The following is a 27,242-nucleotide window of genomic DNA, read 5'->3' as shown; positions in this document are numbered from 1 at the left end:
ACTTAAATGGGAGTTTGGTCCTTGAAATGAGATACATGATGTGAAGTCTAGACTGTAATGCACAGAACAAAATGCTACTCTGAATACTGGCTTGCTTATTAAAACAGATGCCAGACAGGCATTTCCATTAAAAGGGAGAATAATCTTAAAATTCAGCAAGACAATGATTTATCTTATTGCATCATTATGCTGGTGTATCCATGCTACTGAAAAAAAGAGTGATAATGAAAAAGCTGTTAAGCATGTCACTTCTTACTCACAAAAACTGGACACTTGGTTGCATTTCATTGTCTCTGTTATTACCCCATGTCCTGGTTTCTGTGTGTTGAAGTTAGGCTGGTGGGTAGTCTTCGAGCACTGCTTTCTTTTTAACTCATATTTTCAAAGCTCTAAGAAGTGTTTGTAAATCTACTACATTTTGTTTCTAGAGGATGCAGCTCTCTGGTGGTTACCACTTTGACTGCGAGCTGTTTTCATGATCTCCTGGAATTCTTGGCTGGCTGCTGCACGCCAACAGCTGTGAAGCTCAGAAGCGTGCTCCTGTGTAACATCTTGATGCTGTTGTTGCTGATGGAGAGAAACAGGACTTGGTAGTTCAGCTGGCAGCAAATTATTCAGAAGAAGAACTTTCCAGTGATCTGGGTCGTTTTTACCATGGACTCCTCGTCTGTTCAGCAGGACATTCACTTGGAGAACAGAAGCAGTAATGGGGCTCCTAGCAGCTCTGAAGAACTTTTGGATTGTAAAGCCAAGTCAGATTTGCCAGTTACAACAGATGAAATTAACAGTAAGTTACATTGGGTGCACCAAATAATTTCCTAGTTTTACCCAGGCTTCTCTACAACTATCTATTTTCTTATTCAGGTGATGCTGAAGGACTTTTTTCCTTGAGGTCAGGAATTTCTTGTGCAGCAGTTTTAAGCAAGATTGGTGAAAGCTACGGCTCTGTGTATGGGAAAACCGTCTTGTGTTTTAAAACTTATTCTTTTGAAACAAAACCAAGCTATTAACTTAAGTACTGTTGGCTGTCAGTTGAGTATGTGGTGTTCAGGGTGTTAACTCTGTCTTCTGATAGTGTTTCCAAGAGTATATACCTGAAATTCTCCAGAACTAACAGTATTGAAGTTACTGTTACGGAGTAAGCTCATGACTGGAGTACTTTATTCTGTCAAAAGAAATTTTCCTAATAAATTGATTAGACAAAAGCCAATATGTACTTAAAAAGTCTCTCTAAACTTCCATTTATGGAAGAGGGATGCTGGCATGTGCTCCCCAAGTTATCTCAAAATAACTTTTGTATGTAGAAAAGCTCTAATAAAATAATCATGCAGCTGTTTACAAGAAACTTAAGAGCTGGCCTGTGTAGATTATAGAATCAAACTTAAGTCGGAAGGGACCTCTGTGGGTCATCTAGTCCCACCTCCTGCACAGAGCAGACCTAGTTTTGAAGCTAGATCAGGTTGCTCAGGGCCTCGTCCTGTTGAATTCTGAAAATCTCCAGAGAGGGAGGTTCAGGAGCCTCTCTACCCATTCCAGTATTTAACTACTTTCATTATGGAAGTCTTTTCCTTGTATTGAATTGAAATCTCCATGTTTCCACAGCAGGTGTCTGAGGATGCGTTGGTATACAAAGATACAGTGGTAGATGGGTGGAGGGAGTGTATGTGTTGCGGCTGTGTAGATACACAAAAGTTCAGAGGTTCTTTAAGTAAAAGGAGGTGATCATGTGATGAAGTTGTTAGCCTTCTGCCATCCTTTTGTACCGCAGATTTGTCATCTTGTCACACGCAGTAAAGTAAAGGCCTGAGACTTTATTTGCAGTTCTCACGCTGCCCGTTATCAGACTGGCAGAGTGTAGTTATGGGATGATTCATTCATTTTTTATGAAGTTGGAGATCACATGTTCCTGGCTTCTCCTGTGTTGGACGTTGTCCAACAATTGAATTGTGGCTTACAAATAGGTAGTGTGTCTTTCAACTGTTTTCAGTCTAATTGCATTTCCTCCCCCACTGCTCTAAAAAGACCGCAGTTATATTGATACTACTGCAATTAAATTACTTTAGTTCGAGGCAGCATTCAGATTCTGAGCGTCTCATGGCCTCAGGAAGTTGCCAGGAAACCGTTCCTGCAGAATTTTGCTCCAGCATCATTTTTGTAAACGCATACCACTCCCAGTAGTGAAGATAAAAATGCAAATAAAGTATAAACCTGGTGCGGTAATAGCTGCAGTTCCTGAAAGACGGGCAGAAACAATATTTCTGAATGTGCGAGGTATCTGCTTATTTTTGGCTTCTTGTGGCTATTCTTAGCACTGATACCTGTTTTAAATTTCATTTTGACAATCATTTCGTTTTAAAATGCCTTAAACTCTGACTTTAGTTAGCCGTTAAAAAGACAGTCCTGTCCTCCTTTGCATCCTTGTTGCATGCATCCCTTCCATCGTACCTGCAAGTGTTTTTGTGACCACATGGTGAACTGAATCAGAGAACTGATTCAGGCTAAAATGTCCTGAAAATGTTCTCCGTGTGACAAGTAAGATAATCAAAAGTGTTTTAATTCAAATCTTAGAGAGCCGATGGGTTTTGGCAACCTAAGGCTGAAAACCTTTTATTTTTACCCACATTCAGTTTCCTCATTCAGTTTCCCTTGAGCTGGTTCACTCGACAAATATCTGTGCTGGCTTAAGGGAGGATGCACCGCAGAGTAGGGCTGGAAATTTATCTTTTCTTATTTAAATGGCTCTAAAGTGAAAATTGACGGCACTTAACAGGAAACCTTTTGCTTTCTTCAATAGCAAAAGGGAAACAATTTAAAAGTCCTGCCTTCCTACCTGTAACTTTTTCCAATATGACTTATATAATGTGCACTTCAATGTTCTCCACATACGTGAATGATAATAGCTTTCTTTTTGAATTGTTTTGCTTTCAGAAGTTTGTAATGATTAATTATGTGGGGGAAAACAGTTTAATAGAAATATTTTAATGGACTGGCCTAAATAAATAAAGTTTAATTGAATCGTTGTAATCAACTTCCTGGCTACAGAATACTTCTGCATATGTATTGTAGAAACACTTGGTTTTGGGAGGATCTGCTTCTCAGTTCTGGTTTGTTTGGTTTTTTTTTTTTTCCTTTCTCCTACATCTTCTTTGAGCAGACTTCAAAAAAAAACCAAATTGCTTGTTCAAATCTGTAGCTCTGAGCAGAATAAAAAATAGAAAGAGGAAACTTGATTTTTCCACTTGCAAATACTTTGTGGTCGTAAAAGTTAAATGTTTTCAAACATCTTTATGAAAAAATAATGAAATCTTCCATATTATTCCAGTGAGTTCCAGTTACTCCAATGATACATGGTGTGGGAATGAACAGAAAGACAGTGGCTATTTCAGTACCTTGCTCATTTGAGATCTATAATAATGCATTTGAAGTTAGATACACAGTTTTGCTGCTACAGCAGTTTCATAAATGTAAGTAGTCTCCAGTTGAGTGAAGTAAAAATGTGTGAGAAATCCAAAATATAAACCTCTGGAGTGCTGAAGTGTTTTTGAAGATGCCTTTTTCCTGATGGAAAAGAAAAACCAAATATTAGTAAGTAGGGATAAAATTGGTATTAAAGCAATTCTTGAATTGCCTTTTACTTGGTAGATTTTTTATTTCGATACATGAGCTTTGCTACTGTACTTTTGATGAAGACATCCTATTTGAAAAAATTTGAACTCTGCTTAAAATTGAGAAACTCTGCTTGGCCCAGGCTGGAAGTCGGGATGGTGGATGCTTTCTCCTCAGTGCCCAGCAGCATGCCAAATAGCTGAATCATTCAGCACAGGCCTGCGGTTGCCACTCAGGGTGACACAGATCACGTTGCTTACACTGCGTGTTTCACGCTTCTAAACCTAACAAGACTTAAAAAAACGTGTGAGGTTTTGGAGATATTTTATGATCACTTTTAAGGTCCTGCTTGAAGGCAATGTAGTAAAGCAAATGGAAGGTACTTGTTCTTGTCTTTTTAAATGAAGAATCAAAAGTCCTTTATAAAATTTCTCCTGCCAGTTGCTGTCTTTGGCAATTTCCATATTCTTACAGTGGTAAGCATTGTATTTGGGTGGAGGTGTGAAGATAAATGGAGTGGCTTAAAGCGTAGCTCAATGAAACTTTCTTTTTCAGCTGCCAGTATTAACATCAATGAAGTGCCAAATGAAGAAGGAAGTCTGGAGATAAACAGCAAAGTGGACGCCTGCCAGAATGGGCCAGAGTCACTCTTTCCCGACTCTCCTGTATGTTTTGACCCCACCAGCAGTGCACAGGGTCAAGAGTCATCCCCAGGTGTGACTGGTTTCCATGACAGCCTAAAGAAGTCTCAGGGAACTAGTGCTGAGGGCATAGCTCTTAGAAAAGAAGCTTTGCAGTCTCTCAAACTAAGTCTTCCCATGCAAGAAACTGAATTGTGTAAGCATCTGTTTACGGTGGTGCCCCTGCTTTCTCTTGCTGCATAAAGCTTTTTAATCTGAGCCTGGCTCTACAATCCTATAACGTCATTTAAGCTTGGACAAAACTTCGTTTTTGCAGTAAGCTTTTACTTTGAACTACAATCATTTTCCTTCAGTAAACCACCCTCTGCTGCAGCTATGGCACATGCCTTACCATTTAAAAATTGTTCTTACGCTGGAGGGGAATTTATGCTTTCTGGGGCTGAAGCTATTCTAATCTTCTTGATTATTAGCAGTAACAGGTGGCATTAAAAAAAAAAAGCAACAGCGGAACCAGGTGATTTTAGGCTAAGTGATAAAGGGGGGGGAAGAGAAGAGCAATAAAGGGGAAAGAAAGGGGAAACCTTTACATCAAGATATCTAATGCTGCAGGAATTTTCTGAAATACTGTTTTTTAAAAAGCCTTACTACAGGAAAGATTTAATGTGAGTTAACAAAAAGAAAGAAAATGTATTTAGGGAATGTCTTTCTCTGACCTGCAGGGAACAAGTGGATTGTGTAGGTCTTGCTTAGTTTTATGATTTTAGTACTGTCACAAGTGCAGACCAGATGAGATTAAATGACAGCAATAGTTTTGTTCTTGCTGTATAATCTCTTGTGGTATATACATGGAGGAACTACAGCATTTGCAAACTGAGCAACAAAAATACACAGGTTTTGTCAGCGCTTACACAAGGATACGTTAGAAGAGGGTATTCTGAGATGCATGCCAATGGACTTTCCTTGCATTCCTTGCTTAAGCATGAAGCATGTTGCTGATGGTTGAAGGGGCTTTTTCCTTTTGCATCAGATTTGCCGGTGTTGGAGTTTTCTGTTTGGCTGTAAAGATACCTTTCACTTACAGGCTCAGTAGAGTCTTCACTCCCATTGGAGAAAGAAGAACAAATAAGACTTCAAGCAAGAAGACGGCTAGAAGAACAGCTTAAACAGTACAGAGTGAAAAGACATCAAGAAAGAGTGAGTACCACACAACAGATCTTCTAGATTCAGTGTGTTGTTGAGAAGCTTGAAAACTTTATCCTTTCTGTGCTCTTGAGTTACTGTTTTCTCTGCTTTAAACATTGAGTAGTTTTCTCAAATGTAAGAAAGCATTTTTTTCTTCTCAACATACAAAATTTGGTTCTCTGTTACCTCATCAGTAATGCACCATTTTGTGCTATTTAAAATAAGGGGAAAAAAGACAAACCCAAAACTTAAGTAAGCTAAATGTTGAATTTTTCATACGTTTTTCAGTTAGCTTTTGGAGTCTACCTTGATTGTTTTCAACATGTGTATACTGACCCTTGATAGTGTTGATTGCTGATGTAATTTACCTTGTTTATGAAATGATGCATATATATTATTGATGTAAAAGTGTAGAGCTTTGCGTATTAAGTCCTACAGCAAAATAAGTCTTTGATGCTAGCTCAGATGTAACATTCTGGAATTTATCATTGACTCTTTGCTTCCTTTAGTCGAATCAGTCTACGTCCAAAAACCGACCCTCCAGCACCCTAGATCCCGAGCTGATGTTAAATCCAGAAATTTTGCCAAGAGCTAGCACTGTAGCAATGACAAAAGAATACTCCTTTTTGCGGACCAGTGTCCCCAGGGGCCCAAAACTGGGTAGCCTGGGACTTCCAGCATCCTCAAAAGAGAGAAGAAGTTCAAAATCTAAGCCCAGTAAGATCCGGTCCTTGGCTGACTACAGAACTGAAGACTCAGGCTCTAGTAACGCTACTGGGAATTTTGTGGCTACTGATTTGTCTGGTGGGACTCTGAATCAAAGCAGAAGTGGTCCAACGTCGGTTGTTTCTGAGATTAGTCTGCCGTGTGACACAGACGATCGAATGGAGAATTCCTCCTTGGCAGGAGATAGCATTTCAGAGATTGATGGGAGTGAAGTGGGAATGAGGCTGGATGGAAATGAGAGTGACAGCTCTACCTACAGCAGCGTGTCAGGAAGAGGGCTGTATAACAGTTTACAGAATGCAGAAGGCAAACAGGGTATTCCATATACAATAAATGGTCAGAAGATACATCCTGATGCAATGGGGCAATTTCCTTCCATCAGTGAGGTGCTGCAGGCTGCGGCAGTGGAGCACCAAGCTCAAGAGCAAGACGTTAATGGGGAAGTGCGGAGTAGGAGAGACAGTATTTCGAGCAGGTAAGAAAGATCACCATAGAGTAGGTTCGTTATTAGGCATTATACTTTCTTGGAATAGTCAGCCTATTACTCTTATCTTCTAACTTTGGATCTAGTTTGAACTTGCATACGTTATGATCAAATCTGTTGTTAACTTACAGATTGTAAAGGAAACTGAAAGGTCACTTCACTTGAGTACCTATTTACTAAGTATATCTTTAGAGATAGATACTTTTGCCACTGATAGTGTGTTTTAAATGTACTGCGTGCAGCTGCTTCTATCTGTATTTGCTTGGGAAGCAGGCATTGGTTCGCAGAATCACTGATGTGGCATTGGTCTTTAAAGTCTGAACGGTAGACATAACTGACTCTGTGATACTTGTTATCGTCCTTTTCCTGATCTACGCATGTACCTTTCAGACCTCAAATTGTTACGAAATGCCAAGAGTCTTGTCCTAGATACTTTTATCCTCTTCAGCCCTTTAGAGTGAGATTTATTTAGTCTCACAAGCTTATGTGTATGTGGTAGGTATTAAACTGTGATTCAGCCAGTGAGTGGATGACTGGTGAAGCCTTTAACAATGCAGTTGTGTTTTTTGTCAGTTGTCTACAGATGCATGTTTTATACATGCTAATTTTGAAATTACCTTTTTTTCTTCCTTCTTTGAAAAGTGTAATGCCCCAAGATGTTAAGGTAAAATCAGTTGTCAACAATTGTTCCAGCTTAGACTTAATTCTTACAGTAATGAGAGGAGAATATCCTGCCCTTTTTCTCTAGACTCCTTGGCTGTATGTCAGGGGAGGAGTATAAGAATCCCTGATACCAAATACCTGTTCTTCCTTCTTTTACAGCAGCTGTTGGTATTTCTCAGGCACTTTCACATTAAAGCAGGCACTTGTGGACAATAGTGGAGGTTTTGTGCTCTCATTATGTCCATTTGTCCGCTTATAAAGGGATATGCAGATACAGAATATGGTGAAGTCAACCATTGCACTTCTATAAAATAATAAATATATGGGTGCCACACTGAATTCTAGCTGCTGTGAATATAGGAAACTAATGTATAAAACCTTAGTGTGAACATAATTTCTTTCTCTCTTTGGATGGTAGTCAAAGTTGTTTCACTGTGTTCTAGATCCATCCTAAAGCCAGAAATAATGTCCTAAATTCTACGTCACATGGGGAGCCTGAGTATATCTCTTAATTTCAACTTCACTTTTCTTCAACGAGATAACTGTTGTATTCTAACCCTTTAACTGTGTATGTGCTGTCTGTCTCCAGTGTTTCTATGGAAAGCTCTATCGCAGGAACTCATGACGAAATGTTGCAGGTTCTGAAGGAGAAGATGAGACTTGAAGGGCAACTGGAAGCACTCTCACTAGAAGCTAATCAGGTAGAAAATGAATTTGAGTTTTCTGTATTTAGCAAATTATATTAATATGTTAATTCGTTTTCAAGAGCCTTCTACTCATTACTTGTGGGAATTGTGTTTTGTAAAAACACTGTTGAATAAGGTACTTTACAAGGATGCTTAAGAGGATATATGTAAAGTTAGTAAAGTCTTCAAAGGCTTTAAAAAATAAAGTGTTGTGGTTTTGGGTTCTTTTTTTTAAAGACAAATTAAGAGAGATGATAAATCCAGAGTAATGCTAGTGATGTCTATATAGTTGTATTTTCTCTTTGTGTTGATTGATGGTATAACATGTAATAGAAAACATTCTTCCTTAAGGTGTGGAAACACCTGCCTTACAAAAAATTCTGACGTGGTTACTGACATATAACACTATACTGTCTTGTCTGTGCTTTCCTCTGTATTTTCTTTGACTATTTTGAATACCTGCTAGGTGAGATGTCACTTTAAAAAAGAATTTTTTACAAGGAAGTGGTCTTTGCCTTAGCAAAGCCGTTTTGTTGGACATCATCTTTAGCCAGCCATTAATGTATTTTCTCTTACGACCTCTGTATTTTGATTTCTGGGACACATTCAGGCTCTCAAAGAGAAGACTGAGCTACAAGCCCAACTTGCAGCTTTGAACATGAAGCTTCAGGCACAGATGGAGCACAGCCAAAACAGCCAGCAGAAGCAGGAGTCTCTGAGCTCAGAAGTGGCCACGTTAAAGCAGTCTTGCTGGGATCTGGAACGAGCAATGGCTGACCTGCAAAATGCCTTGGAAGCAAAGAATGCTAGTTTGGCTTCTTCAAATAATGATTTGCAGTTAGCAGAGGAGCAGTACCAAAGACTCCTGCTGAAGGTTGAAGATATGCAAAAAAATGTTCTCACCAGAGACAGCACAGGTGGGATGATGTAAATGTCAATCTTAAAAATTTGTTATTCCGTGAATCATTTATTTTCAACATAATTCTGAAGTCCTGGAGCAAGAAAGAATTTTAATTTGTGTTTTCACTGATGTCATACTGATAAAATGGTCTGAATTTTAAGATGATTGTTTTATATTTTGTCACAGAAGTGCCACAATTTGCACGCTGCTGCTGCCAGCCTGGAGAGGAAGGCATAAATGTGTAATCTAGTAACTGTTTGACAGTAAACTAATGGGTTTTAGAAAATTGTACAAATATTCATTTGTAATGATGACTCTACATCATTACAATCAGTCATCTACAATCATTACTACATCAGTCAAGATACCCGCTTCCTGATTTTTAATTAGTTCATATTTTCTGCCTCTGAGGAATTTTGAATGCTAAAGTGATTTATTTATTTTATTTTATTTCTGTTTATGACCTGATAAGTTTGGATTCTAGCACTTCTCACTTTTACAGGAAAAGCCAGTCTTTATGTGATTAGGCATATATATTTTTGTTCAAAAAAAAAAAGGGAAAAAAAACCCCAACCAGAAAAAGCTATGATTATAGCAACAAGCCTTGAAAATGTGTGCATAAAAATAGAACAATGGAGTGTGCTAGTCCAAGTTCTTTATTTTTCTTTCTCTAGTCCATGATCTGCGACAGCAGTTGGCTTCCTTGCAGAACCAGCTTCAGAAGGTGCAGCTGGAACGGACCACACTGACCAACAAGTTGAAGGCGTCAGAAACAGAAATCACATCGCTCCAAAACGTGCGGCAGTGGTACCAGCAGCAGCTTGTACTCGCACAGGAGGCCCGCGTCAGGCTGCAGAGCGAGATGGCCAATATACAGGTGTTCTCATTTACTTCCAGATAGGAGGGCTGAGAATCTGTTCTTTTTTATGTTAGTTTTATCCAGAAGACATTGTTTATGAGCTCAGACAAGGGAGCTGGTCTCACTTGGTATTCCTCAATTGGAGAGCAGGCTGGGATGGTGTTGTGTTTTTCATCACGAAGTGTTAGTTCACATAAAGGCTGAGGCATAAATTTAACCAAAGCGCTTGCCTTCTGTGGATGACGGTCTGCAGTGCCATGAAACTAGTAGTTGAGATACAGCACAGATAGATTAAATGTGATTGATTTTTTTTTTTTTTTCTGAAACTTTTTTTTGGCCAAATTTTGACTGGTGGTATTAATCTGTGATTTATTTTTTTTTCCTTCCTTTAGGCTGGGCAAATGACCCAAGCAGGTGTGTTGGAACATCTCAAACTAGAGAATGTGGCACTGTCTCAGCAGCTGACTGAAACCCAGCACAGATCCATTAAAGAAAAGGAACGTATCGCAGCACAACTGCAAAATATTGAGGTATGATTGTAGGTAGTCTTGAATTATGTTCTGCCTAGGTTGAATGTTTAGGTTTTGCAAACTCAAGGCTATTTCGGCAAAGTAACATTGAATTGTTATGAGTTGATTCAAATGCTGCATTAGAAAACCTGTAAGTATTTCAGAGTAAATAAATTTGCATGACATTGCAAACAGTAAGAGGGAACAAGGCCATGTGTTTCCCGTTCCAAGGTGATACTTGCATTTTGAGCTCTGGCGTTTTTTTAATTGAATTTTAAAGGTAGATGTGAATGTTCTCCTTTGCCCATTCAGGAACTTTTTCAAGAGAAAACTTAATTAGAAGTTCAATTGAGTCAGTAAAGTGCTTCTTAAGTGTGTGAAATTGCTCAGTGCTCAGGTTTGTCCTTCCTGCCCTCCAGTAAGAAAAGATGGGTAAAATCTGAAGTGCCATACCCTCACTTTCAAAGTACTTAGAACCTTAAATCCCACTGAACTTCAGTGACATTCGTACTTCCAAGTCTCAAAGGGCAGTAAAGCAGCAGGTTAGTGGAAGCACCCTATCTCCAGTATTACCAATAGCAGTTGTGTAAATGACAGAATTGCCACTTCATGGAGTAGCTACAGCATCCACGGAGTCTCTTTTGTTTCAGAATTTTTCCAAACAGCTTGATTTTTAATAAAGATTATTTTTTCTTTACATCTTGTTTCATCAAGTTCAAAGGGACATGGTGTTATATGAGGAATTCAGATTGTCACAAGTATACAAGACATTCACTGTTATTCTGAAGTGTCTTAAGTATATGAATGGGTGACTTCAGTGAAGACATACAGGTGTGTAGGGAGACATCAGAATTATTTTTGCTTGTGTATTTTCTCTAGAAATTTTCTTGATCATTTACCTTGTTCGTTTCCTTTTTCTTCCCCCCCCCCTCTCTTTCTTTTTCCCGCCACTCCTGCTGCATTGAAATTGTAAAAGTTGTTTCCTTGCTTTTTCTGTGCAGGCTGACATGTTAGATCAAGAAGCTGCCTTCATGCAGATCCAGGAGGCTAAAACCATGGTGGAAGAAGACTTGCAGAGAAAACTAGAGGAGTTTGAGGATGAGAAAGAACAGCTTCAGAAAATGGCTGATTCTGCAGCAGCATTGGAGCAAGAATTGGAACAGGTAGACTTTGTTAGGCAACTTCCCAAGAGTTTCAGAGGAAATACTTATTTGACTGAAAAGGCAGTAGTAAATAGATACTCAGCTCTAAACTTTTTTAAAACCGGAAAGGTTTCTGCAAAAAGGAAGTCCCTATCAAAGTCACTCTGTTCCAGGTGAAAAGGCTCCCTTTTTTTTAACCATCTCAATAACCGTACATTTTTGAAATTTCAGAACTACTGTCTTGTAGATTTGGGGTTTTTTTAGTGAATAAAATATGTGATTATTCTAAGTACAGACAAGAAGCAGTTCAAAGTTGTTAGGTGGTCAGGATATCATTATATAAACTTACAGCGTAATAAATCTGCACTTCACTACAGAGTCCTGTTTTAACCTTGTAACATCACAAAGGCAGCATGTCAAGGGCTGGAACGAGATGAAGTATGTGATAGCTCAGTATTATTTTTCCATGTAATTATATGGCATTATCAATAATAACATTGATTTGACCCGGTCTATCTACTGTAGACATGTTTTTCCAATAAAAATTTAGAATACTGTGGATCTTAATTAAGAATATTTTAGGTTTGTCATTCTGGTCATTTCTTAGCCTGTAAAATTACAGATGCTGCAGAAGGAAATCAATGCAATTAATAGAGCAAATATAAGTGGCCTAGGAAAATTAAAAAATATTTTCACCTTCTGATATTTTCTCCTAGAAGCTAAGACATCTTAGTTAAAATGTTTTATTTTGATTGGAGTGCGTTTGCAAAGGTAACACTTGTTCTTTATGAATTTAATCTTTATTAATATACTTCTTCTCAGGTCAAGTCGACTTTGCATCAGCGAGATCTGCAGCTTGAATCTTTACAGCAAGAGCACCTAGACCTCATGAAGCAATTCACCCTGACCCAAGAGGCATTGCACACCAAAGAGCAGTCCTTGGATGACCTGCAAACACAGTATGATGAACTGAAGGCCAGATTAGAAGAGTTCCAAAGTGACGCTACCTCTAAAGATGACATGATCCAGTATTTGCAAAATGAGAAGATTGTCTTGGAAGTAGCTTTGCAGGCAGCAAAAGCAAGCAAAGAGCAATTTGATGAAGGAGCAATGCGCCTTGGAGAAGATACTGAAGTAGCGTCAGAAATCTTGGAACAACTGAGGCAAGAAATGGCAATCAAGTCAAGCCAGGTAACCTAGCAGTTTTAAAATGCCATAGTTTTGAGTACAGATCACAGTTTTGGAAGTAATTTTTTAGTGTGCTCCTTTTCTGTGGCACTGTGGGCCAGACATCATGTTTATGCAGTAATTTTGCCATGTTTAATTGTGCCTTTCTCTTGAAACAATATACCAGGGTTTGCTTTTGTGTATTGCTGTATACCAGCTGAGGCTTTTTTCCCAGTCGCTGAGCTATTTTACAAGATCAAGGCTAATACATATTTTTAATATTTTTGTGGCTGCTTTAAATTATGGTTCATACCTTAGTTTGATAGTCGTGTATGCTCTGTATCTTTTAGAGCATCCAAGCTCCACAGCAAGAGCTTTCCTATTGAATGCTGTTAATGATGAGTTCCTGGTAATCTTCAGAGATTTCTTTTGAAGATAATACTGGGACTTGATAGTATTACTGACAGAAGTATTGAAGAACTATAGGAGTATATTTAACAGACATTTTTTTTTACCAGCTGGTTTCTTCGTTTGATCATCACGTATGTGTGAACAGATGCCATCCGGATACAACATACGTGCACTAATGATGCGTATTAAAACTTTAATGGCAGGATAAGGAGACTTCATGCATTCCTGAGGGTTGACAAGGCTCACTATGTGGTGACCTGTCTGAAGGTATTTCTGTATAAAATGTTGTGTTATCCAACAGTGCTATTGAGATGCCTAGTCAGAAACAGGATCCTCACTAGATTCGGCAATTGGTGAATTGCAAAACAAAGATACTGTCACTGCTTGATATAACATAGAATATGACATCTGGCATGTAAAGCAATGTGTTTGCTTTTTATTTTCCTCTGGCAGGTAGAAAATCTGCAACAAGAAAATGCCAGCCTTAAAAAACAGGTTCAAAAAGTGAAGGAACAGTTCCTGCAGCAGAAGGTAAGCAAAAGCGAATTATTTTAAAGAAATAAACCAACGGATTATAGTTTTTCTTAAAGTGAAGGCATGTACTACTTAGGGGTTTTTGAGGACACTTGAATCAATTTTCTGTACCAGAGAACTTTGTGACATAATTATACAGTTTCCGTATTTAGTGCAGTTCAGTTTTTATCTTTAATGTAAAAGCAGATCCATCAACCAATTCATGCTTTCATTAGACTTCACGGAGTTTGCCACCTGAAAAACAATAATTGCTTCAGTAATTAGACTGAAAATAAGTGCTTTATTGCAAATTTTATTCTCAATTTACAGTTTTGAAACATTAATTTGAAATTAATACATAATTAGTGTTGCAAATACACATCTTATGTATAGGGTGATACCATTAATTTACTGCTTGATTGCTTATTAACCTAATGCCAAATGTTGTTCTAGCTTGTTAGATTTAAGTTTCGGAAGACTGTTGAAACAATCAGTCACAGTTAAGCCCTCTTCTCATGGCAACAGTTATTAATTGTGTGCATGGGATGGTTAATTTTTTACAATTAGTTTAGTTTAAAAAAAAGGCATGTAACTAGTGCAGTTCCATAAAGAATGTGAAGAAAAGTACCCCATACTGCTATGATCACTTCTACTCCATTTTTTAATGAATTGCTGATACATAGTGGTATTTGATATCTGAGCTCACATAAAAATCTTTGAACAGGGTAAATATGTTACAGAAGATGATGCTGGTTTGTATTCTTTGGCACACCAAAGCTCACCCCAAATTAAAAGAATATCAGTAAACACTTTATTGTAAATTACTCTTAAATTTTAAAGTTGTGACAGAGATGACATCATCCTCTTGAAACTCTTATATCCAAGGTAATGGTGGAAGCTTATCGAAGAGATGCAAGTTCTAAGGACCAGCTGATTAGTGAACTGAAAGCTACAAAGAAGCGGCTGGACTCAGAAGTGAAAGAGTTAAAACGAGAGCTACTGAAAATTCAAGTTGAAAAACAGTCGCTCGAATCTGAACATTCAAAACTACAGAAGGAAGTATCTCAGGTTCATCAGCAGATGGTGGAAATAGAAAATCATCTTCAGTCAGTGCAGAAAGAACGAGATGATATGGAAACACGCCTACAGGTATGGAAGGTGTTAAGCTTTGGACTTTGAGTGTGTTACGTCCAGGATACGTTGCTATTACGTATCTTTGGAAAGAAACAGAATGACCACCTGCAAGTTAAGGTTTCTGGTTACATATTTAATATTGTCTATACATTTAAGCATATACCTACCAAAAATCTGTAAAAACATGACTGCTTATTAACATTTCACGTAAGCAAGTCAGGAGAAGCACACTACAGGAGTAGTAGAGGTGGGATTTGGGAGCAGTTTCCTTTGGTCCCAAAGTGAACTCCATCTGAAAGCAAAGATCAAGATAGAACTCTCTTCGTACATGTAATGGTGGTGACCACAGAGGGAAGAATTAAAGGAGGGGGGAAAAGAAGGGGGGAAAAAAAAAAAAAAAAGGAAAGAAAAGGGCAATGGAGAACCTTGGAACAGATTATATTTATAGATGGAAGTAATTTTGAAACTTCATGCTTATTTTATAATCCAACATACAGCAAACACGCTTTTGTTCATACTCTCATGGGTGTTTTTTTTCTTTCCTGTTAAGTCTTTGCAGTTCGATAAGGAACAAATGGCATCTCTTGCTGAGGCAAATCAAGCATTAAAACAACAAGTAGAACAAATGCAAGAAGAAGCAAAAAAGTAAGTGTTCTTTTGACATAGACAAAAGAACTGCAGATTTGTTTTTCATATTCACCTTTCTAGCAATCACTCTTTTCCTATTCCCTAGTCTTTCCTTTGGAAAACTTAAATAGTCAGAGAGTCATAGAGAATCATAGTCATATCCATGGCAGTGTGTTGGATGCATGCTACGCAGGAGTTGTAGCTGCTTCTCTAATTCAATTCAGCTTTTAACCAGCAGTCTCTGACATACAACATACATATTGGAGCTAATCCTAATTACTGTTCACTGAATTTTAGCCTTGACTGGCTCGAATGTTGGTGTTAATGAGAACCTTTTTTTTTTTTTTTCCTTCCACTGGTGATCACAGTGTTTTTATGATACCTGACATATCCACCAAGTATCTCAGATGAGATTAGATTCTTTCTAAAAATAACACAGAATTTAGAGAGAGAGTGGTATATATTCCTTCTTATTGGAGTTTTAATAATTCTGACAAAGACCTCTTAATTACTGTAAGCATGTTCTTAGAATGTTTTCAAGAGTCTTCAAGATATTGTCTTGCAGAGGGACAAATTGTACCTTAGCAACCTGATGGCTTTCTCTGAGATAGCGGTCTCTGGGACAGGGGGAGAGCAGTGGATGTTGATTTCTGTTGGGCCATGTTAAAAATTAATCTTTTAGTATTGTTTTTCAGGCAATTTTTGTTCTTCCCTGATGTTTTGTTTTTCCTTTCTCTCCAGGGCCATTACTGAGCAGAAACAGAAAATGAAGCGTCTAGGGTCAGATCTGACGAGTGCTCAGAAGGAGATGAAAGCCAAACATAAAGCCTATGAGAACGCAGTTGGCATTCTTAGTCGTCGGCTACAGGAATCTCTCGCTGCAAAGGAATCTGCCGAAGCAGAGTTGAGCAAACTGAAAGCACAAATCACTGATGGTGAAAACAACCAGATTGCTCAAGTATGCAGATGTCTTTTCACATTGTTAGTACAAAGACAGAGCTATCTTGTTATTAAATATAAAGACTGAAATACTATTTTGCACTGAAGTGATGAAAATATTTGGAATATAAAGCTAGATAAGAACATGGTGTCAGTCTTCTGAGCACTGAGCATTTCCTTACCTACATTTGCAAGAGGTGATTTGGCAGGGTTTGTTTTGGCTGGTTGTTTTTCTTTAATTTTACAATATTTTTCAGTTTACCAATTGTAATCCAAGCTGAAGAGGATGATCAGCCTTAGTACTAAATTTTCTGATTAATTTTTGTTGTTGATTTGAGATTTTTGGGGTGTTTGTTTTTTTTTTAAAGGCTCAGCATCTGAAGATTTTCCCAGTATTCTAACTCTTACTGCTTTTTTCTCATTGGGAGTTAAAATTCTTCAGCATAGCCATAACTTACTGATATGTTATACGTGTGATAAGAAAATTAATTTATTGAGGGAAGCTCCAATTCCTTGGACCAATGGAGCAAGACATCAAATACACTAACAGCAGCAGCTGGGTGCAAGGGTGGAAAGCTCTGAGCAAGACCTTTACATTAAGCACTGGCACCTCATTCAGTATTTGCTAGAGAAATATACTTTTTAACAAAACCAAAATTACTCCTGTAGATGGGTGATACAATAATCATGCTTGTGATCCCTTTGTCTTTAGGGAAGGATTCAAGCCCTGGAGACAGAACTGCAAGCTGTTAGTAGCAGTAAATTGATGCTGGAAAAAGAGTTGCAAGAAGTGATTTCACTTACCAGCCAGGAGCTTGAAGAATACAGGGAGAAAGTGCTGGAACTTGAGGATGAGGTGATTGCTTGAATTTGCATGGTACATGGGAAGGTGACAGTAAAAAGTGCCTGAGAGACAGGGAGACATTTTAGTATCACAATTTTATTCCAACAGTGCAGGAAATCAGAATCTTCCATAGGAAACATCATGTCAGTGACACTTGCTAATTTTGCTGCCCCTGTGGTGGTTCTCCATGGTTTCATGAATTGTTGTATAAGGGAAAAGAAGATGAGAGAGTAGTTCCTTTATTAGATACCAGCTGTATCTGATGTACATATATATCTGTATCTGGTCATGAGATGGTGAGGATGCATAAATCATTATCTTCTGAAGCTATTTGGAGTCATGGATGCAGAGTGATTTTTGAGGGCAGGGTGGTGGTGTTCAGTTATGAAGTTGCACAAAAAAAATACATATATCTACTACTCTTGATCTACACCTGGACAGTACTCCTGGATTCTGATTTCTAGCAAGCATTTTAGTGTTCCAAAAGGAAAAAAAAACCTCACTGAACTTATTTTGAAGTGTTCATTAAAAAAAAAAAAAAAAAAATCCCAAGACATTTAGTGAGTTTAGCTCACAGTTTTTTTTGTGGAGGTAATCTGGAGTTGTTTGGTTTTGTTTGTTTGATTTGTTTTTTTTCTTTGGCTATAGCTTCAGGAATCTAGAGGCTTCAGAAGGAAGATAAAACGTTTGGAAGAAATTAATAAGAAGTTGGCCCTTGAACTGGAGCATGAACGTGGAAAACTTACAGGTCTTAGTCAGTCCAACGCCGCTTTGCGGGAGCACAACAATATCCTTGAAACAGCATTAGCAAAAAGAGAGGCAGACTTGGTACAACTGAATCTACAGGTATTTGACCTTGTGATGTAATATCTTGAGAAAGAAATTAGCTCATATTTCTGATAATGGAATGTAGACATCTCCGCTCCTGTGATACAAAGTTGGTGCATTTTGTCTAAATCAGGGGCTCCCATGTGTTGCATAGCAGCAGTAATACAGGGGGCTAAACAAGAGATCAGAAAGGAGACAGAGCTGTTTCTTTGGGAAAAAAAACAATCACACTAAAATATTTGCAATAGTGAAAGCAAGGCTCACAAATTAGTTGAAACATACAAACTGTTACATACGGATTCATTGAGATGAATGATTTTTATACCAATAGTAATGTATTTGTGGGGTATAAGCAAATGGGAATACAGGCAATGAGCTACCGTTTAACTATAGCTACTTTTAAGGTTGAAGGGTACCACGAAGAAGGAGTTATCAGTGAACAGGAGAGAGAAGTTTTGCAATCCCTGCATTGGCTTGTGTTTATATTTCCTCTACTGGCATTTCTGGTCCTCCAGTGAGCCCATACAAAATGTGCGTTTCCTTTTTTGATGTGATACAGGTTCAGGCAGTCCTAAAGCGGAAAGAGGAGGAAGATCAGCAAATGCAACAACTTATTCAAGCTTTACAGGCTTCCTTAGAGAAAGAAAAGTCAAAAGTTAGAGACCTTAAGAAGCAGGTAATGGCTCATCTTTTGTTTTATTTACTTAAAAGGTGATTTTAAATGTCAAGTATTTGAAAAGTACCTTGAAACAAAATCGATGCTTCATAGTACACTGCTTCCTGCAGGCTCTCTGTCGTGATGGCCAGTGGCTGAAAGATGAGTCAACGTCTTTTCTGTTGTGCCCTGTGTTAAACATACTCACTGACTACCAGGAAAGTCCCATTCTGATTTGTAATGCATGGGGCATATCCTGAAGTGATGAAACTTCATCCAAAAATTGGCAATTTAAAAGCAGCCTAGAAAACACGTTCTTCCATTATGTATAGTTATTAACCACCGTAAGTGTTAATAAGGATAACACTAGTAAGTTTTTCAGACAAAAAGAGGAGTGTTAACAGCTGCACAACTTCCTTCTTGATTTGTTTTGTACCCCTTTAGTCTAGCTCCTCTTATGATGCACCTACAGTGATGAAACAAAGAAAAATTACGTCTTTTTTCTTGTGTAGGAAGCAGCAGCCAAAGCGGATGCAGCACATAACCGTCGTCATTACAGAGCTGCTGTGCTCGAGCTCAGTGAAATCAAGAAAGAGCTACATGCCAAAGAACTGCTTGTCCAAGCCCTTCAGGTTGAACTGGACAAACTGCGGTGAGTAAATGTCCAAGTTCTTAGAGAACAGTAAATAAAAAAATCATCTGAAAAAGACGTAATCAGTGACGTTTTTGTTTTGCCACTCTGGAGTGGATTATGTCGAAACGTACCCCAGCTGAGCCTGGCCACAGATGCATATTTGGACTCTAGGTGAATACTTGCATTTTTCCATGTTTTCATAATTCAGTTAGACCTGAAGTTTGCACTGTATTTAGGCTTAAGCATCTGCTTTTTTTACAGTTTCAACACAGATGGCTAATATTTGATGTTACTAGCAAGGATTAACACTTCATATATATCCTCTCTTTCACATCTATATTATTCACATCAATATTATTCTCCTCTCTTTCACATCTCTGAAGGACTACACAGAGGATGAATTTGATTGTTGAATATATTCTACGATATATCCAAATTCAATTTGTTTTCTTGTATAGAAGATATTTTTCTTAAATTATAAGAGGTTATCAGACCTGCATGAGAATTGATATATGATGTTAACCCTATTCCTCCTAAAACAAAAGCAAAATTGCAGACAGATTTTTTTGGGGGTTTTTGTTTATTTTTTTTTACTGAATAATCTGTTATTTGTAACTGGACTATTTATTACCAGTGCTCAGAGAATTTTTTTTTTTTCAATATTTAATGATATATTCATGCATCTGTCCCGTATCAAATCTTTTTGTGATTTAACTGTTGCTGTGAATGTGTTGGCAAAGCCTTCAGTCAAAGCTATAACTGAACAGGTTCCATGCACTGCCTTGTCATTTCTGGTTACATAGCTAACCCAGTGAAGTACTTGTTTTAAAGGACAGGTTGAATAACTGCTGTGTCCGTTAATCCTGCTGTGCAGGGTAGAGGATGGAAAACATTCCCAGGAGGTATCACAGTTTCAGCAAGAGCTGGCAGAAGCGAGGTCCCAGCTCCAACTTCTGCAGAAAAAGCTGGATGACAAGCTTAGTGAACAGCCTGTAATAAGCCAAGAGGTAAAAACTGCACATTTACTGTGTTTATCCCTATTTGTGATGTATTGTGTGACTTCATTTGTCTTTAATTCAGTATTTTTTAACAAAGTTTTGTAGGTTTTCTTAGAACCAGGAAGGGTTCATGAGACATACGTAAAAATGTATTTCAGATTTTGTGATTGATTGCACCTCTAAAGCATTCTAAAGATACATTTTTATTTTCCTTTTTTCTGATAGGTGGAAGACCTCAAGTGGGAAGTAGAACAAAAGGAAAGAGAAATTGAAACACTTAAGCACCAGTTGGATATGAATGAACAGCGCAGCCACAAGGAGTTAGAAGGAGTGCAAGTTGTCTTGCAGGTATTTAATCTAGCTGGTGGAGATTCTGATGGATAGCTGGTATTGCTGTAGGAGGATAATTAAAATTTTTATTCTTCAAAAGCATACTAATACTTTTCTGATACTTTTTTATAAATTTGTATTCATAAAAACTTACTAACTATGTGTTTTGCAGTGTTTTTACTTTTCTGTTTTACTTTGTGCCGTTAGCTTTCTATTTCCTTGACATTACACCATTAAAATAGGCTACTGGTTTTTTTTTTTAATCTAATTTCTGGTTTTCTGCAAGGGCAACTTGGTTTCAAATAAAAGTGTTGTGTTTGTTTCTAGTTTCCCCTGGAAACTGAAAAAAAAATATAAAAACATTAGTTGGCTGGAATTTTTATACTGTTTCCCTGTATCATGTTGATTCTCTTCTTTTCCTATTTAGAATATCAAGACTGAGTTGGAAATGGTGAGGGAAGACCTGTCAGTGACTCAAAAGGATAAGTTTATGCTGCAGGCTAAAGTGACTGAACTGAAGAACAGCATGAAGTCGCTGCTGCAGCAGAACCAGCAACTGAAGTTGGACCTGAAGCATGGCAAGATGAAGAAGGTATTTAAATAGGAAGAATACAAGTTGTATGGTACTGGAAAATACTCCGCTAATGCTCTTAAAGTACTGGGAAACTCTGCTGCAGAGAAACCTGGTGAAAACTCTGAACTGAAATGCCTGCCTGTGATACAGGCTTACGGATGTTCAGATATTTAAATGCTAAACACAGGAAGATTTGCAAGCAAAAGTAACTGTATTTTCTTGACTTCCCACCTTTTACTTCAGAAATCTTTGTTTAGCGTATTATCTTACATTTACATTTTTACTTATAAAGCAAAAAAGGTTGCACTTAAATAATGAATCATGGACAAATACGGAGTTAATACCTTCTTAATGTTCATGTGCTTGTGCTCTCCATACTGTCTAGTTTTTCATCCTTCCACAATTTCAACCTTCCTATTTTATTTCTTTAGTAGGGTGAGTTCTCGAATAGGTCCTTCAAGATGCTGCTTGTTTACTAATGAGCATGGCTAGCAGATGACATTAGGTTAGGAACTTTTGCTTGTGACCTATGAGACCTAACATGAATGTGCTTCTGACTCCTGCTCTACAATGCAGATATGTACCAGTAGTGTGATGTGAGACTCTTTTCTGTGTGGTAAAAATGACATTGATGACATAATTATTAATTACATAATTTATTTCTGGCTTTTCTTTTTTTCATTTAACTAGAGGAAGGAACTGAAAGGAGACAATAACTCTTCAAATCCTGTGACTCCAGTCAAGATTCCTGATTGTCCAGTGCCTGCTGCCTTGCTGGAAGAATTGTTGAAACCGTCGACAGCTGTGAGCAAGGAGCCTTTAAAAAATCTGAACAGCTGTCTCCGGCAATTAAAGTATGACATGTTATTTTAAGCTATATTAAATAATCTTAAAAATGTTTCCAAGCAATGAGCTGCCAGCATAAGGAAAAAAAGGATTTGTGAAATGAATTATTTTCCTCTTATTTGGACTGTATTTAGGATAGTAGGATGTTCTGTCATTGTAAGTGCTTGCTTATATGATAATGATATAGAGAAAGAAGCCTTTACAGTAAACTAGACAAAATGCCCATCCTAAATCATACACAACAGAACAAACCAGGAACTCTGTCTGTCTCTCTCTCTCCCCTTCCCCCTCCCCCCCATAGCATCAGAAAGGCTGCTCATGACACGAGCCCAGGCAGTGTGTTAGTAAGAAATCTTTACAGAGGAAGTTCATTCTGCCAAAAATACGTTTTCAGATCTTCCCTTACAAGGTTGCACATGAGATTCTGTACAACTTCAGGAAGATGGGGAGCTCAGGTTACTAGATCTGAGCTGCTACTGTCACCCCAGTTGATGTTTGAGGGGACTGAGCCTGTGTAATGTTCTGTGATCTTGTACTACCAGAGTATTTGCTTTGCTAAGTTGGTGTCTGACTAAAGTCATAATGTGTTTATCTAGTTATTTTCTGTGCTGCTTTCCTCACCTCTACCTCCCATGTTGTCTTTTATACCTGCAAGAGTACCACATTCATCAGGTTGCAGTCACTAAGTGCCTTGACTGAGGAAGCACTGCTGCATCATCCCTGGCAATGAGTATGTGCAGCAAAGGAGCTGCTGCATTGTTGGCCCTTATTTTGAGTTAAGCATGTTGTATTTGTTTTGCTTTTAAATTGAGGAAAGACAATTCCTGAGCTTCCTGTACATTTTTCTCTTGGATACAGCTATAACTTAGTCTTGGAGTAGGTATGAAGAATCAGAAAAGTAAGTTTCTGATCTTGCATTTAGCAGTTAGCTTTCTGCTTGTTAATTTTTGCTTTTTTGTTCTCAATACTTTGAAAAGGCAAGAAATGGACAGCCTTCAGCGTCAGATGGAGGAACACACCATTACAGTACATGAATCAATGTCTTCGTGGACTCAGATTGAGGGGCAGTTAATGGACCTTACCTCTACCAGTCCGGCAACTGCATCAGACCAGCAGGAGATGGCTACTGCAGATGAAAAACAGAATTGTAGTGTTAATGACAAGGAAGCTTTGACACTATAACCTCCTTATCAGTTGTCTTTCTTCCTGTTGCTTTAAGTATGTAAACAAATCTCTATCAAAATTATTTATTTATTTCATTTTTAAAAATGGTGTTCAGAATTGTGCTTTTGCCTGTAGAAGCAAAGGGCATGGTTTTGAGAAACTGGTGTAATATCAAATGCAGAACATGCTATTCCAAGGGTTTGTCTGAAACCTTACCGTAATAATTCTGTCATATTGGGGACTGCCAAGTGGTAAATCTGGCTCGTTTTGGGGTTCAGTAAGAGACTCAGATGAAGGTTTAAAAGGAGGTCAAGAGGAGCATCTGGTTCCAGGTCTGTATTTGTTCAATCCGGGTGAGTTTGTTAAGGAACAACTGTTAATTATGTAACATCTGGGTTTTGGTGTGGGTTTGTGGTTTGTTTTTTTTTTAATTGAGGGGAGGGAGGTGTGTTGTTTTCCCCCATCTTGGATTGTATCCAAATCGCAGGGAAAAATAAGGTTCTGCTTATGTTCGGACATTAGCAGTGGTTGAGAACTGGGTATTCTGATCATCCTCTGTCCTTCCTCCTATAATATCTTGTTCTTGAAATTCTGATCACAGATATCTGTATTTAAAGAAAAAAATACATTTGAAGCCATTTTTAGTTATGAAGATGACCTCTGACCTATAGCAAAAGAAACAAGACTGTAAAGACAAGCAATGCAGACCAATATGTATCTTTGGCAGATTTGCCTGGGATGTTTTATGAAGTATCAGTTTTTCTCTTACAGTCACAGGCCAGTAGGGAGCTTTGCTTCTTCACTGCACAAACACTTCTTGCACCTTTTTAGTTCAACTTTTGAAGTAGACACCCTTGAAAAAGGTATGTGTGTAATATATATATATACATAAGAAAAAAATCATAATTTTCTGACTTTGAGTATCTGTTTTAATATGCCTATATACTGTAAGTTAAGGCTGACATGAGGGGTTTTTGTTGCTGTCATTGTTTTAATGTTACATATAAGTTCACTGTTTTTTGACATACTGTACAAATGGCTTAGGGAAATTAGCCCCTAAAGCCAGAGCTTTTAGAAATGTAATTATTTTTACTTTAAAAGACAAAATTATAATGCCTATAAAATGATTATTTTTATTAGCTTTATCTTCTTCCACACACTTCCCCTACTTTTTGCACCCTCTAGTACAAGGTGTCCACCATGAATGGAAATGTTGGTACTGTGGCAGCCCTTCTGCAGAGCACCTTGACCAGATAATGATTAAAGCAACCCACTTTAGATTCCTTCACCTTTGGTGCCGTTGCTCCATGTGGCTCCTAGTGCAGTGATAAGCCCATCCTGTCCTCATTCACAAATGCAGTGTGGAGGTACTGCTTTGCCTAATATGCTAAGCACTAAAGTACAAATCGAAATACGTGTGACCGATTATTTGGAAGATACAGTGTCAACTCATGTGCAAGCATGTTTTTGTCCTTAAAACATAAAGGAAACAGGTCAATTGTATCCACTATAGTTTGGCGTTTAAAAAAAAAGTAATCTTAAGAAGTACAAGTAGATTAAGTGGCTGGGGAAAAACACAAAAATTCTAGTTCATGTATTTTTTCCAAAGAGACTTGCTGCTTTTGGATGGGTTCAGTTGGTGGGGGGGGGGAAATGATTGCAGTTTGCTTAACAGCAAGGCAAAAAATAACCAAACAATAAACAAAACCCCCAAACCCATCCATATTTATCCAAAGTCTGATTTCTCATAATTACCAATTCAAGCTCTAGTCCAGTTGAACGCTTTGCACTTGAAGTGTCTATGCTGACTGATTTCATGCCCCTCAGCTACTGGATTTTTACTTACGTTTTATTGGGATCAAAGTCAAGTGATGCTAAAAGTCAAGGTTTTGGAATTGGTGAAGGAAGAAATGTATTAGTGTGGCATTAGGTACCCATCATACAGAGTTACCAAACAATTCAAGTCAGAAGCTTTACAGACTAGCTTAGACGTGTTAATGTCTGCTTCGCAGAGTAAATGGTACTGATTATCTCACTGCTGTCATGTTCTTGAATTTGCCTGTATATTAAGCTCGAAGAAGAAGAAAAAAATGCAGTGTTTTTGAAGAACAAAATTAAAACTACGTAATGAATAATATATTCAGTACAAAAAGTTATCAAACATTCAGGATTTTAAATAAAATAACACTTGTGCAGCATTAATGTTGCTGTTCATTTTAGTAAATACATTGCCTACAGTTGAGAATCCGTTATGTTTTAATCTCTTAAATTGGCAACAGTTGTACGGATAAAGGTTTTAGCTGGTATCAAAGAAGCCAGAAACCCTCATAGTTATTCAGAACGTCTGCTCTCCTTTATGTATCAGTAATCATACTGCGTTCTGTTTTCAGTGCAGTGCTGCATTTTAGAACTAGCTCCTTGTAAAGACATGGGAGCTTATACAATCAAGTAGTCTTAGATGCATGTTTTTCCTTTTAAAGGTGAGGCAGCTGTTGTGAAGTGCTCAGATTAGATTTCCACATTGACTTACCTGTCTGTCTCTGAAAGTACCTGGACAGTAGATATTTTCATTTTATATTCACCATGTGGTTTTTTCATAAACAGAAGCACCATGCCATTTACTTAAATGAAGGACAGACGGTGAGACTTGAGGGTCTCAATCTGGTGAGGTACTAAGTCAATTAAGTTACAGAAGTCACTGGGAAGCCTTCTAGAAGGAGCATGCAGCATATGATTAAAAGCAGGGTCTTTTCTTTGAAGCTTATCAGCTATGTTTCTTAATTTTCCAGATAAATAGTTGCTGTTTTGTTAAAAAGCTTCACCCTGAGGCTGAGCATGCTCGCTCCACAAAGCTTCAGGTCTCTGCTATCTAGGCAGTAAAATAAACTAGTTGTAGGAATGAAAACTGCCTCCCCTCTGCCTGTCACAGCACTGCCAAATACAGGAGAAGAAAATCTGAAGGGTAATCTCTTCAAAGATTTTTTTCTTTTTTTCCTTTTTCAAGCACTGCAATAGAATGTATTTGCCATGTCTGTTCTTTCAGTGGTTGCTACCTACTAAACCAAGTCTTGTTGATGAGGAAACGTCACTGTAATGTGAGACACTTTCCCAAGTGATGAAAGCTGGTACATGCTGCGGCATTACTTTTTCTGTTGGGTTTTTGAGGACTCTTGAATAATTGTGCATTTAAAAAACAACCAACCACAACAAAAAAACCAGCAAACCCTACCATGGAAGAAAAAAGTTACTTAGCCTCTGATATTGCTGAACATTGCATAATGCTCCGTTCTATTGTCTTCCAGATTTCTTGGAAATACTTGTGCACTGTATTGGGATCTGCTGAGCCCCTTATCCACTCATAGAATGGGCAGATCTGATCCCATCCTGTTTATTCAGGCAATATCCTAGCCAAAATCTATGAAAATGTTATGTGCGTAGAGTAATATCCAGAATGAAAGTTCTAGTGCTCGTATTTTCATGGATTATGTATTCCTCCTAGGGGAGTGAACTGCAGTGGCATGGGTGTTTTAACGTTAGCTATGACAGCATTAAAGGTGCACTAGGGACAGATAGTATTATCAATATAAATTTAAGTTAGAGATGACAAACTCACTTCTGGTGATGCAAAAGCTTGCGATGTATAATTTTATTAACTTTGCTGGGGAAGTGTGAATAGTTGCATGTGACTTGCTGTGACCAGAGCCTTTAAATATTTTCATGTGAATGCAGTTACAGTCCAAAGTAATTATTAATGCTCATCAGCTGTCATCTGATCACTCTTCTCTCCTACTAATATGTAACACTTCAGTCTTGGGCAGTAGGGCAGCCTAATTTCCAATACAGATGCACAGATTTCTAGGGGAGGGAAAGATGTTCTGGATATTGTAAAAGGAATATTGTTATGTTTTATACATGACATTCAGTAATGTCTGTGTAGGCTGTATTTGTAAAGATAGAAGTTCATCATTTCATGTTCTTAAGTGGATAACCCAGGGGACGGAGGAGTTACACTATGTACAATTAATGTTTATGATCATACAAAGCATGTTGATTGTAATAACAATGTGCATAGGAATTCCTTTAAAAGTTTTGTGCAATAAACTATTTTTGGTAAAGGGTTTCATGTTGTTTTTACTTTTAAAGAGAAATTGGTATCTTCTCTTTGAACAGTAATTTTTA

At 37.8% G+C, this 27,242-nt stretch overlaps 1 protein-coding gene across 4 annotated transcripts; it reads left to right on the top strand.

Annotated features, from left to right (window-relative positions):
- The first annotated feature begins 355 nt into the window (after positions 1-355).
- On the top strand, positions 356-27,173 carry GOLGA3 (golgin A3). Of its 4 annotated transcripts, none has more exons than XM_086623287.1 (23): positions 356-787; positions 4,162-4,443; positions 5,329-5,441; positions 5,948-6,630; positions 7,892-8,003; positions 8,599-8,905; positions 9,564-9,766; positions 10,141-10,278; positions 11,259-11,420; positions 12,222-12,590; positions 13,431-13,508; positions 14,376-14,639; positions 15,175-15,269; positions 15,993-16,209; positions 16,903-17,046; positions 17,683-17,880; positions 18,422-18,538; positions 19,030-19,169; positions 20,026-20,158; positions 20,375-20,497; positions 20,907-21,071; positions 21,744-21,907; positions 22,877-27,173. In XM_086623287.1, the coding sequence occupies exons 1-23, from the start codon at positions 655-657 to the stop codon at positions 23,079-23,081; spliced, it is 4,545 nt and encodes a 1,514-aa protein (XP_086479413.1). In that variant the 5' UTR covers positions 356-654; the 3' UTR covers positions 23,082-27,173. The 4 variants fall into 4 exon arrangements, with proteins under 4 accessions (XP_086479413.1, XP_086479411.1, XP_086479412.1 ...); XM_086623285.1 differs by having other exon boundaries at positions 5,939-6,630; XM_086623286.1 differs by having other exon boundaries at positions 356-803; positions 4,169-4,443; positions 5,939-6,630.
- The last annotated feature ends 69 nt before the right edge of the window (positions 27,174-27,242 follow it).

The sequence above is a fragment of the Tauraco erythrolophus genome, chromosome 19 (assembly GCF_009769465.1).
Source record: "Tauraco erythrolophus isolate bTauEry1 chromosome 19, bTauEry1.pri, whole genome shotgun sequence".
Lineage (NCBI taxonomy): Eukaryota > Metazoa > Chordata > Aves > Musophagiformes > Musophagidae > Tauraco > Tauraco erythrolophus.
The sequence above is the reverse complement of the archived record's forward strand: the minus strand, read 5'-3'. Positions and strand labels throughout refer to the sequence as shown.

Bases quoted from the DNA above. Each gene is read 5' to 3' on its own strand.
- GOLGA3 (XM_086623286.1), top strand. From the start codon at position 655: ATGGACTCCTCGTCTGTTCAGCAGGACATTCACTTGGAGAACAGAAGC. The intron at 4,444-5,328 runs GTAAGCATCTGT...TTTCACTTACAG, and splicing joins CATGCAAGAAACTGAATTGT to GCTCAGTAGAGTCTTCACTC. The intron at 17,047-17,682 runs GTGATTGCTTGA...CTTTGGCTATAG, and splicing joins TGCTGGAACTTGAGGATGAG to CTTCAGGAATCTAGAGGCTT.